We start from the raw sequence: 19,269 nt of genomic DNA on the forward strand, positions 1-19,269 counted from the left end.
TGACCGCAGTGATTTCTTCATCTAAATCATCAACGTGTCTCTTAGACCCCATCCCAACTAGGCTACTTAAGGAGGTCTTTCCTTTAGTTAACACTCAGATATAATCAATATATCCTTATTAACAGGCTATGTACCACAGTCTTTTAAGGTAGCTGTAATTAAACCTCTACTAAAAAAGCCCACCCTGGATCCAGAGGTGTTAGCCAACTATAGACCAATATCTAATCTTCCCTTTATGTCAAAGATCCTTGAGAAAGTAGTCGCAGACCAGCTGTGTGATTTTCTCCATGATAATAATTTATTTGAGGAATTTCAGTCAGGATTTAGAGTGCATCATAGCACTGAGACAGCACTAGTCAAAATTACAAATGACCTTCTCATTGCTTCAGACAAAGGACTTGTCTCTGTACTTGTTTTATTAGATCTTAGTGCAGCGTTTGACACAATTGACCATCGAATTCTACTGCTGAGACTGGAACACTTAATTGGCCTAAAAGGTTCTGCACTGAGCTGGTTTAAATCTTATTCACCTGATCGTTTTCAGTTTGTTGACGTTCATAATGAATCATCCTCACGTACCAAAGTTTGTTTTGGAGTTCCGCAAGGTTCTGTGCTCGGACCAATCCTATTTACTCTATATATGCTTCCTTTAGGTAACATCATTAGAAATCACTCTATAAATTTCCATTGTTATGCGGATGATACTCAGTTGTATTTATTGATGAAGCCAGAAGAAACTAATCAATTAACTAAACTCCATAACTGCCTTAAAGACATAAAAACTTGGATGAGCACCAATTTCCTGATGTTAAATTCAGACAAAACTGAAGTTATTGTTCTTGGCCCCAAACAACTCAGAGACTCTTTATCTGATGACATAGTTTCTCTAGATGGCATTGCTCTGGCCTCTAGCACTACCGTAAGAAACCTCGGAGTGATATTTGATCAAGATTTGTCTTTTAATTCTCATTTAAAACAAACCTCACGGACTGCATTTTTTCATCTGCGTAATATTGCGAAAATTAGGCCTATCCTGACCCGAATTGGTCCACGCTTTTGTTACCTCTAGGCTGGATTACTGTAACTCTCTATTATCAGGTAGCTCTAGTAAGTCCTTAAAAACTCTCCAGCTAATTCAGAATGCAGCAGCATGTGTACTAACAGGAACTAAGAAACGTGATCATATTTCTCCTGTTTTAGCTTCTCTGCACTGGCTCCCTGTAAAATCCAGAATTGAATTTAAAGTCCTACTGTTAACTTATAAAGCTCTAAATGGTCAAGCTCCGTCATATCTTAGAGAGCTCATAGTGCCATATTATCCCACCAGAACACTGCGCTCTGAGAACGCAGGGTTACTCGTGGTCCCTAAAGTCTCCAAAAGTAGATCAGGAGCCAGAGCCTTCAGCTATCAGGCTCCTCTCCTGTGGAATCATCTTCCTGTTACGGTCCGGGAGGCAGACACCGTCTCCACATTTAAGACTAGACTTAAGACTTTCCTCTTTGATAAAGCTTATAGTTAGGGCTGGCTCAGGCTTGCCCTGTACCAGCCCCTAGTTAGGCTGACATAGGCCTAGTCTGCCGGAGGACCCTCTTTAATACACCGGGCACCTTCTCTCCTTCTCTCTCTCTCTCTCTCGTATTCTATTACTGCATCTTGCTAACTCAGCCATTCTGGATGTCACTAACTCGGCTTCTTCTCTGGAGCCTTTGTGCTCTACTGTCTCTCAGATTAACTCATATCGCAACGGTGCCTGGACAGCGTGACGTGTGTGGTTGTGCTGCTGCCGTGGTCCTGCCAGATGCCTCCTGCTGCTGCTGCCATCATTAGTCATTAGTCATACTTCTACTGTTAATATACACATCTGACTATTGTCACACATGTATACTGCCAGATATTAATACATACTTTCAACATTGTACCACAGTAGCCAGAACTATAACTATAATATTATTACTTTCAACAATGTTGTTGTAAGCTACTGTCATTACCTGCATCTCTCTCTCTCTCTCTCTCTCTCTCTCTCTGTGTCTCATTGTGTCATGTGGATTACTGTTAATTTGTTATGCTGATCTGTTCTGTACGACATCTATTGCACGTCTGTCCGTCCTGGAAGAGGGATCCCTACTCAGTTGCTCTTCCTGAGGTTTCTACCGTTTTTTTTCCCCGTTAAAGGGTTTTTTGGGGGGAGTTTTTCCTTATCCGCTGCGAGGGTCATAAGGACAGAGGGACGTCGTATGCTGTAAAGCCCTGTGATGCAAATTGTGATTTGTGATATTGGGCTTTATAAATAAAATTGATTGATTGATTGATTGATTGTCACCCAGTAGAGCTGGACGTATGGTGTTGAACGCACTAGAGAAGTCAAAAAACATGACACTCACAGTGCTCGCCGGCTTATCCAGATGGGCGTAGACACGGTTGAGCAGGTAGATGATGACGTCCTCAACTCCAAGTCGGGGTTGATAGGCAAACTGGAGGGGGTCCAAAAGTGGCTTGACCATGGGCCGGAGCTGCTCCAAAACGAGTCTCTCCAGGGTCTTCATGATGTGGGAGGTCAATGCAACGGGTCTGTAGTCCTTGGAGCCACTGGGACGTGACATCTTTGGCACAGGAATGAGGCAGGATGTCTTCCACAGCAAAGGGACCCTCTGGAGACTCAGGCTCATGTTGAAGACATGCTGAAGTATTCCACATAGCTGGGGGGCACAGGCTTTGAGCACCCTGGGGCTGACACCATCAGGGCCTGCAGCCTTATTTGAGTGGAGTCTCATCAGCTGTCTTCTCAAATGGTCAGCAGTGAAGCACGTTGTGGAGGTTACGACACGTGGGAGAGGGGTGTCGTCCTCATGATGGAGTGTGCAGTCAGTCTGGCCACGGGGGGAGGAGGTGTGAGAAGGGGGGGGGGGGGGTCAAGAAGGAGGGTGTTGAGGTGTGAGAGGGAGGAGTGGGGGAGGAGGGCGGAGTGGGAGATGGTTGACCAAGACAGACAGCAGAAGAGTTGGGGGGGGCTGGGCAGGTCCAGCAGTGTCAAATCTGTTAAAAAACAGATTCAGTTCATTGGCCCTGTCCACGCTGCCTTCAACTCCTCTGTGGATGTTGGTCCTGAAGCCAGTGATAGTCCTCATTCCACTCATTCCACAGACCTCTCTCATGTTGTTCTGCTGGAGTTTCCTCTCCAGCTTCCTCCTGTACCTCTCCTTAGCCTCCCTTGTCTTCATCTTCAGCTCCCCCTGTATTGTTCTCACCTCCTCCCTGTTACCAGCTCTGAAGGCCCTCTTCTTTGAGTTGAGGATGACTTTGATGTCCTTTGTTACCCACGGTTTGTTATTTGGATAACAATGGACAGTCCTGGCTGGGACAGTGAAGTCCACACAGAAGCTGATGTAGTCCGTGATGCACTCTGTGAGCCTGTTGATGTCCTCCCCATGTGGCTCACAGAGTGCCTGCCAGTCTGTCACACCAAAACAGTCCTGCAGTGTCTCATAAGTCTCCTCCGACCATCTCCTCACTATCCTCATGGTCACAGGCTGGCTCTTGACTAGTGGTACATAGCAGGGGTTGAGGTGCACCAGGTTGTGGTCTGACCTACCCAGAGGGGGGAGGGGGGAGCAGCTGTATGCATCTTTGGCGTTAGCATACAGCAAGTCCAGTGTTCTCTCCTCTCTGGTAGGGCAGCTCACATACTGTGTAAATGTGGGCAATGTTGTTTCCATGGTGACATGGTTGAAGTAACCCGAGATAGCTATGAAGGCACTGGGTGTTTAGTCTGCAAGCGGGCTATGGCGGAGTGAATGACGTCACATGCCGACGTCGGGTTGGCAGAGGGGGGGATGTAAACAGTTACAATAATGGCATAGGAAAACTCCCTGGGCAAATAATACAGCCTGAGCCCAACAGCAAACAGTTCAATGTCCGGGCAACAGATTTGTTCCTTAATGGAAATATGGTCAGGACTGCACCAGTGGTTGCACGTTGTACGTTATTTACTAGAACGGCAAGCCCCCCTCCTTTGCGCTTACCGCTCTCGGTGCAGTCCCGGTTGGCCCAAACAGTCTGAAAGCCGCTGATGGAGACGTTGTCGGGAATGTCCTGGTGAAGCCATGTCTCAGTGAAGCACATCAGACTACATTCCCGGTACTCCTTCTGACTCCTGGCGACCGCTGTCAGCTAGTCCATTTAATTTGCCAGTGACTTCACGTTGCCCATGACGAGAGAGGGGAGACACTTTTATCTTCTCTTCTCCATAAGCCTCCGTTGTCTCAACCCTGCTTTTTTCCGCCGCTGTTTACTTCCTCCCCTGCATCCTCTGTGTGTTTTCCTCCACAGTTCAGCTGGTATCTCCGATGTTCCGGCAGCACAATCAGCTGATCTCTGGAGTAAACAATGTGGCCATGAAGTTGTTGCGCAATGGTGCCGGGTCCGAATGAAATAAGTAATTCCAGGGTGAGGAAAACGAGCACAACTCTCTCAATCAGCATGTTTGGAGAGGGCGCAGTTTCAAAATGACAGTCACAAAAAAGCAAGCACAAATACCAAACTTAATGAAGCAAAAAAGAAAGAAAACTGAGAAAACAAGCAGGAGCGACTGCAACAGGCTGCACGCGTGGGCGCATGCACACTAGACGCACAAGACCGCACTAGTGCATATTATAGCACTAGCTGCACAAAGTTTCAAATGTGTTTGCTTTACCCCACTACATAAACACAGTGAGGGTCCTTAGCTGCTCCCTGTCAGAAAGCTACACTGATATTTCATATACAGAGATAAAAAGGAGGCCATATCAGCAAGCAGCTGGGGACAATCAACCTGGGACAAAAAAAAAAAAGCCTGGCAACTAAACTTTTACAAAAAAAAAAAAAAAAAAAAAAATCAGCGTTTTTTTTTCCCAGCCTTTTTAGTTTGAGCTCTTTTTTCCTTTACCTATAACTTGTTGTGTTTAATAAACGACTGCTCTTTACTCTTAACTTACACAACATGCAGCTCACATACAGACACACAGCAAGCAGAATATCAGTGTCTTAATCTATGGGGTCCCATTTGTCCAGAAGATGGTGCCATTGACTTGACTATAGAAATTTAAATTTTGATCTTGATTCTTAGACAGAGAGAAGCAGAGCCTAGACCTCCTAAACCAAATATCCATGACAAAGGGAGCAAATCCAGAGGTAGTACAACACAAGACTCCATGAGAGAGCCCACAGAGAGACTGTAAAGGACAACATAACTGGACCATGTCTTGTTTAAAGTTCATCACATAGCAATACACTGCCTCAATGATTTCTGTCTCTTGTATTTACTTGCTCAGCGAGCCTCTGCCATAAGTGAAAAGGAAAATGGTAACTCCACATTTGACTCATTTACATGCGTTGCTTGTCATCATCTACAAATCACCTCAGTTTTATTTACAGTTGGGAGAGCATGAACACCAAGGCTGATGAGCTGGGTGAGAGCAGCAAACTGCAGGGCTGGAAAATTAAGAAAACATAAAAGTGTCAAAAATTGCAGTTCTTCGGATGTTCACTTGAGAGTGACTCCAGAAGCCAGTCAATCCCCGTATATGCCCAACAGGCTTCAAAATAGGAGTCCACAAACCAATAGGTGACATAATGGTAGCTACGTCTATTATTTTTACAGTCTAGGGGAAATATATAATAAATCATGGCCTGGCTGTTTGGCAAAATACTACAGTGATAGTAAAGCTTTGCTGACCAGTCTGACAGTGTACACACTTGCACACTTGTGACGTAATATCTGCTTGTGCGTGCATGGTCACGAACATACATGGACATGGCGGCACTTTTTTTATTTACCTTAAAAGAGCTAATATGCACATGTGGCAAACAGAAGACATGAGTGTACGTTTACATATTCATATCTATAGGCCTAAGCCCCACATACTTCTGTAGACGTAAATTTGTTTTATGGCGCAGATGAAGGTCGATTTCATCAATCTATGGTAGTATAGTAATCTGCTTAAAAAATCCAGTAATATGTCCTGTTGTGACAAACAGAAAGATTTTAAGGGGGGTTAGGGGGGTTCTCCCCCGAGAAAATGTTGAAAATTCACACGGCGAAATCCTATTTTCATGCAATTTCATACAGAAATAGATAAATTCAAGGACTTTCAATGACCTGTGTACAGGGCTGGACTGGGACAAAAAAATGCAGACATTTATGTATCTTATTTGTACTTTGCACACATTTTATTAAAAATTGAAATGATAAATCTTGTAGAGTGCTTTCACCATAGGCATTGTGTTGTCCGGGGCATACCGCTACCGAACACATCAAACTAACAGTGAGCCGACTTAACCTTCTTCAAGTTCAGTCAAGCGTCTCTCATTTCACTTGAAAAGTCACATCCTCCCCGGCGCGTGAAACAGCCCGTAGTTGGCTGACCAGGGCCGGCCCAAGCCTCCTTGGGGCCCTAAGCAAAATTTGATTTTGGGGCCCTCTATTACTGCCAATAATAGTGATTATTGATCATTCACACACCTACTATAACTTATTTCATGTTCTACTCTGTCATTACGGATACACTTCTAAAACAGATGTGAGAACTTTTTGTTGTAGGTAGATTGTAATCCACAGTGATTCCACAGTGATTAAGGCCATGGAAGCAAACTTGTAGAAAAATCTTTCGTTTAATATTTGGTAAAGTCAGCAAACTCCCCCTACTGGCCACACAGAGAATCAATACATAAAACATCAAAGGGCAGCCCAGCATGTTTTACCCTAACCTGGCGTTGCCAGACCCAATTCGCAAAACGCGTATGGGTCTGGACATGGAGTGTACATTTCCTCTATGAGGGGCGGTATCAATGGCTGTCACTCAAAGTGCCCCTTCACACAATTGGAAAGATGGAAAATCAATCAGAGTAAATGACACGTGTAACGTAGGCTCGCACAACGCCACTGTAAACAGACCAGCAAGCTGCTGCGGAGATGAGCTGTGATGATGTCTGGGAAAGAGTGAGTCCCATCTTTTTCCCAGACATCATCACAGCTCCCCATCAACGGAGCCAGTTGGTAAATTAAACTTTTACCAAATCCCGTAGGAAGGACGACAAAAACATCCTTTTTTTCAATAAAAGCTTTCAGTGCAGCCATTTGCTGTGCTTTTAAAGAAAATATACATTCCAATTTATTCAACACATTTACCATCGCAGTTTCAAAATCAGTAGCCATGTTGGTTGTTTACGAAATGCATTCATTCCACTCCTTGTCCCTCGTATTCTGATGACGTGCCCGCCCCAAAGTAATAAACGGTTGTGATTGGCCCGGTAAACTTTAATCGATGCCAGAATGCGCCTTAATGATTGCATGGCCAGACTGATCTATGGAGCGAAATCAAATATGAGCTCACAAGATCAGGATGGTTTCACCAGGCTAGTAGGAAACTATACTCTGTTAACATAATATTGTCTTTTTGTACAAGAACGTACATTTGATAATCATCATCATTCACACATGGAAAAAAATAATGAATAACTTTTTTCTTTTTTTAAGTTAATTGCTCTTGGGGACCCCCTAGTGGTCACGGGACCCTAAGCAGGTGCTTAGTTTGCGTATGCCTTGGGCCGGCTCTGGCTGGGGTACATGGAGAAAAGCCACACTGACATGGGGAGACCAGTGTGAGATCCACACAGAGGCTCAAGCCCCATTCTTGGTTGGAACCAGGAACCCTCTCGCTGTGAGATTACAATGCTACCCACTGCACCACCATGCCGCCTTGTATCATGTATAAATGTAAGCACTTTATACTGTGTGTTGCTTCAGGGAGTCTGACTGGTAAAGTTAAATTCATTAAAATGTTTGACTATAAAAATGCTTGAAGTGGAACTATTAACATGCCACCAAAAACAAGCTACATAAATAAAGCTTTTAGTCTCAATAACATTCATAATGTGTTATTTTAATAATTTCTGAGTAGTGCTAAAACACACCCTCACGCAAAACTACTGGAAAGTTCAGCTTCCTCATTCTAGTTAAATACTTCAACCACACGAGACAAAGTGTGAAACGCATCAGAGCCTAAAGAAAAAAACGACAAAATGTGTGACATTTTGTTTCGCAGCATGGCTGCTATGATCAAGCACTATACAGTCACGTAGTGAAAAGAGTAATTGTGTCTTCTACTTCTACTACTGTTAAAATGCTATGATTAATTCTACATGGAGCAGATTTGAGAAACTTTTCAAGACAAAGCTGTGTGATCATTTCACACAGCAGTCGCTATGGTGTGTACTTTCAGGGACTGTTTGGTTGTGTTTCAAGGTGGGATGCATCTGCAAACTTGCAAACTTGCAGCACCTACAGAGAACACAGTTCCATCCTGTGACACAGAAAAACTTGTATGTGTCTCTTGAGATGACTGTCACTGTTTTGAATCACTATTTTATTTAAGCACTATAATTCAGTATGGCATTTGTTCGACCACCACATATTTACAGTGTAAAACATTCACCCCAGTTTTTGATATTTATTGTTTTACCCTCATTCACAATGGATACTGCACTTAAGATTAACAGAAAAAGAAAACAAATATCAAACTGATCTAAAAAGCAGATAGCTAGGTATATGATTGCATACTTATTCACCCCATGTAAATCGTTGTTGGTGTGAGAAGTCTTTCAGAGGTCACATATTAACTGGAATGAAGACCACCTGTATGTAATAAAGGTGTTGGAGTCGAACATGATTTCCTGACTGCAACGTCAAAGGTTCAGGGCATAAGATTACAGGGATTGAGTGGCCTTGGTGAAGATTACAGATTGCAAGCAGCTGAAACTTCAGCCGCTTAGAATTCCCCCCGTGTTCATTGTTCAGAAGGTTTTTACCGGGAGATGAATTATCCACAGAGGTCTCTTCCACTACAGAACAAACAGACCCAGGGTTACAAACTAGTAAAAACACTGAATCAAGCAGTTTCATTGTACAAATCAGTGTCTCTCTAACCCTGTTTGGTACATCGCACACAGGCTGCTTGCTTAGCGGTGGCTAATGTGTGCTCACCTATTTTATCTGATAACTTAATGTATGCTCATCTTATTTCTGAACCAGATGTTCAGGAGGGCTTTACGTGGATCTGAATCCACAGAGGACTCTTCCTCTCCAAAACAAACAGCTCAGGTGATTAAAAGCAGTAAGAACACTGAATAAAGCAGGCTACAAATAAGTGTTTCTCCAGACACTGGTTGTTTTCAGTGGGCTTCTAATTACTCTGGCTGATGTGAAAATGGGAAAACCTGAAATCATGAAAATGTGAAAATGTGAATTGCCGAATTTGGAGGCAGTGTTTTGTTTGTCTGTTTGTCTGTTCGGGGTTACTGTAGAAACATGGCAATCTCCATTTATGGGAACAGCCCATTGGTTCGACATCCCATTGTTCCGACCATATTAAACTTCCAAAATCACTGTTCTGAAATCATCATGATGCCCTGTGGTTAAGGTCTGGTTAGGTTTAGGCACAAAAACCACTTGGTTAGGGTCAGGAAAAGATCATGGTGTGGGTTAAAATGAAAAAGAAAGTGACAAACACATAAGCCGTGAGCCTGCTCCGCCTCAAGCCGGTCGCGGCGCACCATATGCCCGCCGCGAGCCGTTCAGCACCGTGGACAGTCGGACTAATGGGATGTCAAACCAATGGGCTGTCAAACCAATGACATGGACCCCTATTTATGAGGACCCACTCCCTATGTAGATATTAACGGCTCATTCGATGGTAAGGAAAACACAATTCTTATTTTCAGGTGATTACACACTATAGAAAACATACTTATTGTATTATATTATATTATATTATATTCAATTTTTGCCAATATATCCCCTGAATCCTACACACTGGACCTTTAAGAATATAGTTTGTAATTAAACAGTTAAACCTAGTACGTTTCTTTAACTTAAAGACTGACTTTTCTAAGTGCCTATATGGTCTATTCAATATGATGCATAGCACAACTCTTCTCCCCTCTCAGAGTTCCTTGTACAAAAAAGGTAGTGCAAAAAACAGAAGTTAATTCAAGTAGATGAGCTCGACCACATGAGACATTGTGAGAAATGAACTGAACCAAGACCAATGTGCGACATTTTGGTTCATGTCGTGATGGGAACAGGGCACACACTGCTGCTATGATGGAGTACCACTCAAACAGTAATCATTTTTAAGTCAAATGATCTGCATGCAGATCAACTGTGTGTAATCAATATCATCGTTACAACCATTAAACTTTAGAATAATTGGAGGAAGCATTTATTTGTGGGAGGGATGAAGTCGTTGGATATAGACTGGACCTGACATGTAGGAAACTGAGAGGTGGGAGGCTCAATGTAGGGGATGTGTGTCCTCTGCAATGTATTACCAAGATCTGTTCTAGCCCCTGTTGGTACCTATAGAAGGAAGGAGACATTGGAGAGGTGAAAGAGGGAGGATGAATAGATGTGTAGATGGTCAGTTAGGAAGAGATGGCTGAATGAGGAAGAGCCATTAGAGGAAGAAAGGAGGGAGAGTGAGTTGAGAAAAGTGAGGTTAACCAGAGATGATGGGCTCTAGTTTCGCAGACCGGGTGAGGCGGGGGCAAAGCACACCTGCGCTTCGCCAACTGGGTGTGGCCAGGTGGATTTTGCAAGTTTGGCACACCGTGCGCCTGCACAGCCACTCCTCTTTCCCACCTCCGTCCCTCCTACCTGCGCAAGTCGGAAAGAGGGAGGAGAGAAGGCGTGGAGTGGGTTTTACACACATCACACCAATCAAATGAGTCCCTCTCCTTGCCCTTAAATGCGCCGCGCAAAGGCGTAATGAGAGTTTACTCAATTCGCCATGGCAGAAGAGAGCAGCAGCGTCAGACGGCCAAACTTCTCCCAGGAGGAAACTGATGTTTTGGTCCGGGAGGTCCAAGCTCGCAGTGTCCGAATATATGGAACTGCGAGCAGACCTCCACGGGCTGATGATGCAAAGGTAGCCTGGGAGGAGGTCACCACAATCGTAAATCAATGTTGTGTTTCTCTCGTGCGCGCGTGCGCTCTCTCTTTCTCTCTCGCAGTCTCACTCTGTTTCTTTTCTTTTGACTTTTCTAAGATGACAGATGCTGAATATATACTCCCTATCTGATGCTGTGGCTGTTTGTGGTTGGCTGAGAGGGGTGTGAACTTATTAGTTTGCAGCTGTGTTAATCAAATCAAGTTGGGTTTCCATTACACGTGCTAAACGTGCCAAACGGTGCCAATCCCCTTTGATCTGACATCAGATGTGACGGGACAGTCGATATAGAGATACATTTATGTGCTGATTGCAGATAGTTGTATTGAATAGTGGTTTTTGGGGGGTATTTATTGCATTGTTAATGTGCCTCATATTCTGGAGATCTGCCTGTGAGGTTTTGGTGACGTGTGCGCACTGTCCACCGGTCAGCCAAACTTCGGCTTACACCGGCTGCGCTCCACCTGCGCTGACAGTAGACCTGGTTTCAGCTGGCGAGCTTTTAGCGCACCTTCGGCGAAGCCTTTTGGCTCGAAACTGTCACTGCGCCAAGCTGCATCTGTCGACACCTCCCCCTGCTGCGCTGCCACACCCATCTCAGTGCACTTCGGTCTGCCAAACTACCAAACTGAGCGCGCCTCGGGTTGCGCTGCTCGAAACTAGCTTTGCGCGGGGTTCGCCACCCTGCGCTGCGCCGGGAAACTAGAGCCCAATGTGTTAACCAAGTGTGAGTAGGCTTGACAGGTGAATCGAGTCATGGCTGAGGCGTGGCCTTTAATTCCAAATGTTCCAAATCCCAAATTAGATGACACATTCGGTCAGTGAAATCAGTAATAGCATGAGCGCTGAACGATCTCTGGAAAACTTTGTGTGTTCGCTACCGGGACAGGTCACCAATCTTTCACACAACACTTACAGACTAACACATTTACACATACACCTTCAAATTAAGATCACCAAAATGATTACAATTCATTCCTTGGGGAATATAAATATCTGTACCATTTTTAATCTCATGATTGCCATGACATTTCTGGCTAAAGAAAATCCACCCAACAGGGTGAAAGTTCAGCTCTGCTGCTATCAATGGCAGGCCAGGCTAAAGCTACAGATAGTAGAATATCCTTAAATAATTAGAGCCCATATATCACTTCGACCTTGATTCCAACACGTTTGTTGACAAGTCTTTTGTATATTGATACCCAGTGCTAATGTGAACAGCCTAGAGTAGAGGCCCTGTGTTGTGTTATTTGTTAACTGGCTTACAACTAATTGAACAGCTGAAACCGGCAGAACTGCTCTAGAGTTGGTCCTCATAGAGTCTGAAGTTTCAACTTGTGTTCTTCTTGCCAACATGTTCTCATCACAACTTGTCAAATACTGCTGCTTTGTCAGTGGACCTAACACGTCAGGAAATAAATGCATACAATCTTTTACTAAATAAACTTACAATGTATATAAAAAATGATTGTTTTTAGGTTCTATTCCTTAAAGTTTAGGCGACAAAAGCACGTGGTTTGGTAAAAAAAAAAAAAGAAAAAAAAAAAAGAAAAAAATCAAGGTTTGGCTTAAATAATTACAGCTGTTACTAGTGTGGTTTATGTGACATACATCATGTGACATACCTCACTAGTGTAGTATGCCATGCATACTTGCACACTATGCAGACTTTCTCAGCCCTATACTACGATGGTGGCCCATGGCGTGAGAAACAGCCGCTGCCTGGTGTGTGTCATTCCGTTGCCAAGGGTGTCACTCAGGCGCGCCGCCAGACACTTTTCACCGGGGCACGTGCCTCAGTAAGCATGCGCTGTGCCCCTGTATAAATTCCCAATCAAATTCCTAAATAAGCCTATTTTTTTCATTACTGAATATCCGTATTCATTACTGAATATCTGTATTCATTACTGAATATCCGTAGGGCTATACTATGACTGATGTGTCAAGGAAGAATAGCATGGGCACAATTTCTTCCTATTTCGACCACGTAGTAGGGCCGGCGCCGCATATCAAAGAGTGGAGAGGTTGCACTTGCAGGCATTGTGTGCATCTGTGCATATTCAGTGAATGAAACGCGCAGGAAGCCTGGAGTTGGAAGGCAAGCTGCTGTGGCCTGCGGTGCAAATTTATCAGCGGACAGCAGCCCACACATGTTGTCAAGTAAAGTCAAAAAGTATATAATGTATATAATACCACTGCACACTGATGGATCATCATGGACATAAGGAAATTCTTTTTGCAGAACAGAGGAGGCAGGGACAGGGAAGCAGTAAGGAGAGATGAGAATGAGGTAAGATCATCTGGTTAAAAGTTTAGTGGTTCAAGAAGGATTTCTTGATTGCATTTACTGTGCTCCAGTAAGATTGAAAAGTTCATAAGCTGGACTGAAATATTGTTATTATTTGCATATATGTTCTTTATTTTGTATCTGTTGATTTGTAAGATTGTAAGACTGTGTAAATCACTTTTTTTGGTAATATTCCCTCTTGTAGAAGGCTTACTTGATTATGTTTGGTATGCTACAGAAGGAGGAATTGAAAGGTTCAATGGCTGAACTCAGAAGTTTTTTTATTTGCTTACAGATGTAGCTAAGTACTTATGTAGATAAGTAAATGTTCTCAAACATCCAGTACATGCTAACTTTCTGTATGTAGTAAGGCAGTATTGTAAATCTATATGTGTGTTCGTGTGTGTGTGTGTGTGTGTGTGTGTGTGTGTGTGTGTGTGTGTGTCGAAGAGGGGGGGGGTCGGCTTCTGACTGGGGGCCTGTGCCCCTGCACAGCTGTATGCCTAGCAACACCCCTGGTGCCACTGTGCGTCAGTGTCTGATGCCAAGGCCAATGGCAGCGATATTTGATGAGTTGGGACGTGCCCGGAAAACTTCCAACGGGGGGCACCCTGGAGGCATCCTAATCAGATGCCTGAACCACCTAAAGTGGCCTCTATTGATGTGAAGCGGCTCTACACCGACATCCCTCTGGATGTCTGAGCTCCTCAACCTATCTCTACGGCTGAGCCCAGCCAACTTTCATAGGAAACTTATTTCTGGCGCCTGTTTACACAACCTCATTCTTTCGGTCACTACCCAAAGCTCATGATCACAGGTGAGGGTTAGGCATAAATTAGCCAGTAAATTGAAAACTTTGCCTTCTGAGCCAGAAGGCAAAGTTTTCAGTTTTCAGCTCTGTTTTCACCACACCACAGTCCAGTGCAGTGCCTGCATCACTGCAAATGTTGTGCCTAACTGCTTGTCCGTCTCATGCTCCATTTTACCCTTATTGGTGAACAAGACCCCAAGATACTTAAATTCCTTTGCCTGGGGCAGTAACTCTCTCCCAACCTCAGAGGGGGCAATCCACTGTTTTCTTCTAGAGAACCATGGCCTCAGACCTGGAAGTGCTTACTCTTATCCCAATACCCATCTGCTGTCTTAGGAAGCCTGCTTAGTAGAAAACACCAGGATATATATCTTGTATCGCCAGTCAGCCTGAAAATATGAATTTTTGTCCATATCGCCTAGCCTGGAAATCCAGATGCCCCGCCCCCAGCAAATTCGAATTTGCACTGTACGGGGATCTGGCCCCGACAAGCAGACCCTGCTGAATCGCCTATCGGACCAATCAGATCTGTCTGACAGAGGCTCTGGGGGGGCGTAACATGATGAGGACAGCGTTGCACTGTAGGTGTCGAAAAGTAAACAGCCAAGATGGCAGCTGCCGAAGAACCGTCCATTCAATTTAGCTTGGGAAAAAATGCTAAGCCAACTACACTTATCTTTTTCTTTGAGAGAGGAACAGAAGACTGCCCTAGAAGCCTTCGTTTCCAGGAAGGAACTTTTTGCTGTTTTGCCGACGGGATATGGCAAAAGCATAATACAGCAGTTAGCCCCACTGGTCGGTAAACAAATGGGGCTTTGTGCAATGAATACGTCACCTTGTTTTTGCTCTGATTGGCTATCGTGCTATCCAATTGCGTGCGGCGACATTTAATATGCCTCAGTTAGTAGGAAGGGTGTATCGGTGAGGGCCAGACTCAAAATCTTTCTAGATTTGAGTCTGGATTTCCAGGCTAGCCTGTAATGGGTGTAATTTGGACCCAAAAGCAGTACACTGTAAATCGGTAACAGTTGGTAATGACCTTTATTATCACGGCAGCAAAACAGCAACTTGAGCAGATGAATAAACTCAGCAGACAGTTCAATCTTCAGGCTAATAGCCCACACACACAGTCTCTGGGTCTCAGGCTTGAGGAAGGGATTAAGCCGAACCCGGCCATGAGGCCGAGTGGGGGGCGTGAGCCCTCGGACCCGTACAGTTCAGTTCTGTAGCGGCCAGGAGTAAAGGTAAGGGGCTTACTGGAGACGAGGTAGTCGAGGTGAGGTGTCCAGAGCCGGAAGAGCCAGCCGATGATGCAGAGGTGCCAACGAGGAGCGAGCAGCAGAGGAGCAGGGGCCAGGCGGAGGAGTCAAAGCCAGGAGAGCAGACCAATGAAGCAGAGGTGCCGGTGAGGAGCGGGCAGAAGGGAAGCTGGGGCCAGGCGGAGGAGTTGAAGCCAGGAGAAACGACAGACAGCAGAAGGCAGGTAAGTTCACTGGGAGGCAGGCGAGGAGAGCAGGTCAGAGGCAGGCAGGGTCGGCAACAGGAGATCAGGTAGGTAATGAGTGCTGGAAAGTCTCGCATGGATGCAGTAGAACAATCTGGCAAAGGTGAGAGTGCTGGAGAGGCTTAAATGCAGGGCTGATTGGGAATGAGCTGCAGCTGAGCTTGCAGGTGAGTGTAGTTGGGCTGACTAGGTAGGAGTGGCTGGCAGTTAGAGTGGAGCAGAGGCAGGGAAAGTGGAAAATTACTGAGGCAGAGGGATAGGAGGGGAGACAGGGAGGATGAAACTGTGACATGGCCCAGCCCTATTTATGACCACAACTTTTAGTATCTGCCTCTACATTGGAGGCTTTGTACATGGCCCACTTAAGTTCTGTGTCCACAGCCTCCCCCAGGATGCATGAAAAGTTCTTCTGGAGGTGGGAGTTGAAGATCTTGTAAACAGGGACCTCAACTAGATGCTCCCAGTTCACCATCACTACTCTTTTGGGTTTAGAAGGTCTGTCTGGCAGCCTCCTCTGCCATCAGATCCAACTTGCTGCTAAGACCCTGTGTAATTTACATACTCTGTGCTATATCCCATATCCAATATCTTTATTACACTGTTGTAAATAGACTTGTGTGTACAGTAACTCAATTTAGTGCCTTACTTCATATATGTATATATACATATGTATATATATATGTGTGTGTGTGTATATAAAGTAAGGCACTAAATTGAGGTGCTCACCTGGAGTTAAATCTTCTCGGGTTAATTCTTCTCCTCCTTTTTTTTTTAAATCAATAAGCAATATTTGTAGCTTGAACTTGAAATTTAGGTGACTCTATTAATATAGCATATTTCATTACAGGTCAACTAAATTGTGCCTAACATTAAAGTGCATACAACAAGTGACATGGAAATATATTTAATAAAATGCAAGAAGAACCACCCACTCTTCCAAAGACACTGACATACCACAGAACCATCCCACAAACACACACACACACACACACACACACACACACACACACACACACACACACACACACAAATGCACATGCTTAAATCTAAAATGTGTGAGAATAACGTTGGTGCTCAAGACTCCACCTCCAAATCAATTCTATAAGACAGGTCAGACATTGTGAGCTACTGAACACAGTCTGATGTCAACAGCCACGGTAAGAGCCGATTTGATTGAGTAATTGCTTCTATTACTCAGTCATTTGCTTAGTGACATCCAATTTACATTGAAATTTTCGATTCAAAATTTTCATTGTTTAACTGATTCTGTGCCTCTGCCTTTTACCTTCTGTTGCTTTTTATTTTCTTTTGTACAGATGGCCAGGCTGTGGCATCTCATGTTCCTGTGCTGGGCATGGACTCCTCTGTGTCTGCTGTCCAGTGTAAGCTTCAGAGGTACACCACAGGAGTGTGAAAAGGCTCCCTTTGTCCCTGGTTACAATCTGGGTGGAGAGGGCTTCGACATCGTCACAATGGAACGGAAAGGTGCCTATGTCATCGACACTGAAACATGGAAGCTTGGCAATGGCACATGCAGGCTATTCAGCAACAGCTACATGAACCGAGAGAGCCAGAAGGTTCCAGTTGCCGTGGTGGACTGGAGAACCCTCCCTAAGTGCAGTTTGAAGGTCTCCGGTGTACTCTATGATTCTGTCGAAGCTCTTGTCAATGATTCCACCTCAGCTGTGTCCAATGATTGGAAAGTTGGCCTTGAAATCCCTGTAGACCCATCTGTCACTCTTGGTGTTGGCTTTGGAGGTTCCCACTCCAAAGAATCTATCTTTGGCATGCAGAAGTCCAAACAAGACCGCTACACCTTCTCTGGCCATTCTGTCTACTGTAACTACTACCGGTGAGTATGTGGACAAGTGTCTTTTGTCATTTATCTGGTCAGTTCACTGAGATATGTTTTGTTTTACAGTGTCCCGGATAAATAACAATAATGACAGTAATTCTGCGTAAAATAACATATACAGTCACGTGAATAAAATGGGACTGTGATAGATTTTAACTGATTAATATTATTCCTGTTCTTCACAGCTACAGACTGGCAACAAAACCTCCACTGAGTCATGATTTTGAATCAGCTGTGAACTCCCTTCCTTCCTATTCACCCAAAACATTGTCATTATATCGCAACCTGATTGACACTTATGGTACACATTACATCACACAAGTGTCGCTAGGAGGGCAAATAAAAGCAATCACTTCCATCAAGACCTGCAAGGCAACCATGAATGGACTGACAGCAACAGAAGTCAATGACTGTCTGTCAGTGGAGGCCTCTGCTAGCTTTGCAAGCACTGCCAGCATTAAGGCCGAATACAAGCACTGTCAGGAAAAGAAGAAGAAGTTAGGCCTTACCCAAAATTTCCACACCATGTTTAATGAGCGTAACACAGAGGTCATTGGTGGACACATTGACGGTGCTGATATCCTCTTTGCAGACCAAACAAACCCATCGGTCTATAACAGCTGGTTTGGATCACTGAAAACCACTCCTGATGTGGTCCAATACAACCTAAAGCCACTGCACACCATACTCTCAAGTGCTCATCCTGCCAGGGCCGGACTGAAGCAAGAGGTGGAAAAGTACATCAAGAAAAATGCAGTGTTGAAAAAATGCTCAGAAACCTGTCAGATTGGGCAAAGATCCAATAAAAGGGATCCTTGTGCTTGTGTTTGCAACAGTGATCAGAATATCAAGTCAAACTGCTGTCCTGCTGGGAAAGGTCTTGCTACATTAAAGGTTTTCAGGCTCTATGCACAAGGGTTGTATGGTGATAGGTGGACTCAGACAGATGGTTCAGTTGAGGTGAGATACGGAGATCAGGTAAAGCGCACTGCCATCATAAGTAACAACGACAATCCCACATGGTCGGAGAAATTTGAATTCGGACCCATCGTCATTAATATGAGAGACAAACTTACGTTCCGTGTTTATGATGAGGATACCTACTGGGATAGTGATCTACTTGGTGAGTGTTCATTTGATCTGCATAGAGGGAAAGTGAGTGACAGCTGTATGTTTGACCATGGTACCTTCTTCTTCTCCTACATAGTAGAATGTGCACCAAGTCTCGGTGGTCACCAATGTCAAGAATACATGCCCTCCCCCATGAGTCCCTCTTTGGCCAAGGTCTTCCACACCAGAAATGGGGTCCTTCTTGGAGACCTGGGGAAGAGGTATGCTAAGTCACTCAGTCAGTCAGGTTAAGGTCAGCTGTTGACATGAGATGTGGTTATGAAACAATAACAATTTTCTGATGATCATGCAAGTAGTTAATAGCATCTTTCACTGTTACTCTTTCTTTGTTTGACTTTGGTAAAAAGTTAATCTTAAAATGTAATCCAAAACTTTGTCTGTAAAAATTGATGTTTGATCATCTATCTTTTCTGCTGCTTCTTTATCATTTGTTAAAAACTCTGCCATTAAAGCATCGACAAAGACAACAGCAGTGTCTGCCTGATTTTATGTGGTGAATGTTTCTACTGTGTAATTTAGTGGTTAACGTGTAAGGATTAGGGTTAGGAGGTTAGGGTCGGGGGGCTAGGGTTAAGTTTCGGGTTTACTAAATGCAGCCACACATATAGACTTTCCAACCTTGTGTGTTCAACTTTGTAAAAAAAAAAAAAAAAAAAAAAAAAAATTAGATTAATAATAACTTTCATCTAAAGTTCCTCTGA

General features: G+C 44.2%; 2 protein-coding genes across 2 annotated transcripts in view; both read left to right on the forward strand.

The window, feature by feature from the left end:
• The window catches only part of LOC125886558 (perforin-1-like), a 97,613-nt gene extending 78,679 nt beyond the window's left edge, over positions 1–18,934 (forward strand). Inside the window, exon 4 of the mRNA XM_049572857.1 lies at positions 18,795–18,934. Coding sequence (XP_049428814.1) covers positions 18,795–18,799 — 5 coding nt within the window. The 3' untranslated portion in view covers positions 18,800–18,934. The remainder of the gene's footprint in view (positions 1–18,794) is intronic.
• LOC125886556 (perforin-1-like) lies at positions 16,637–18,801 on the forward strand. The gene is made up of 3 exons (XM_049572854.1): positions 16,637–16,739; positions 16,899–17,434; positions 17,623–18,801. The coding sequence occupies exons 1-3, from the start codon at positions 16,725–16,727 to the stop codon at positions 18,797–18,799; spliced, it is 1,728 nt and encodes a 575-aa protein (XP_049428811.1). The 5' UTR covers positions 16,637–16,724; the 3' UTR covers positions 18,800–18,801.
• Positions 18,935–19,269: the final 335 nt, after the last annotated feature.

This window comes from Epinephelus fuscoguttatus, linkage group LG3 (assembly GCF_011397635.1).
Source record: "Epinephelus fuscoguttatus linkage group LG3, E.fuscoguttatus.final_Chr_v1".
Classification (NCBI taxonomy): Eukaryota; Metazoa; Chordata; class Actinopteri; order Perciformes; family Serranidae; genus Epinephelus; species Epinephelus fuscoguttatus.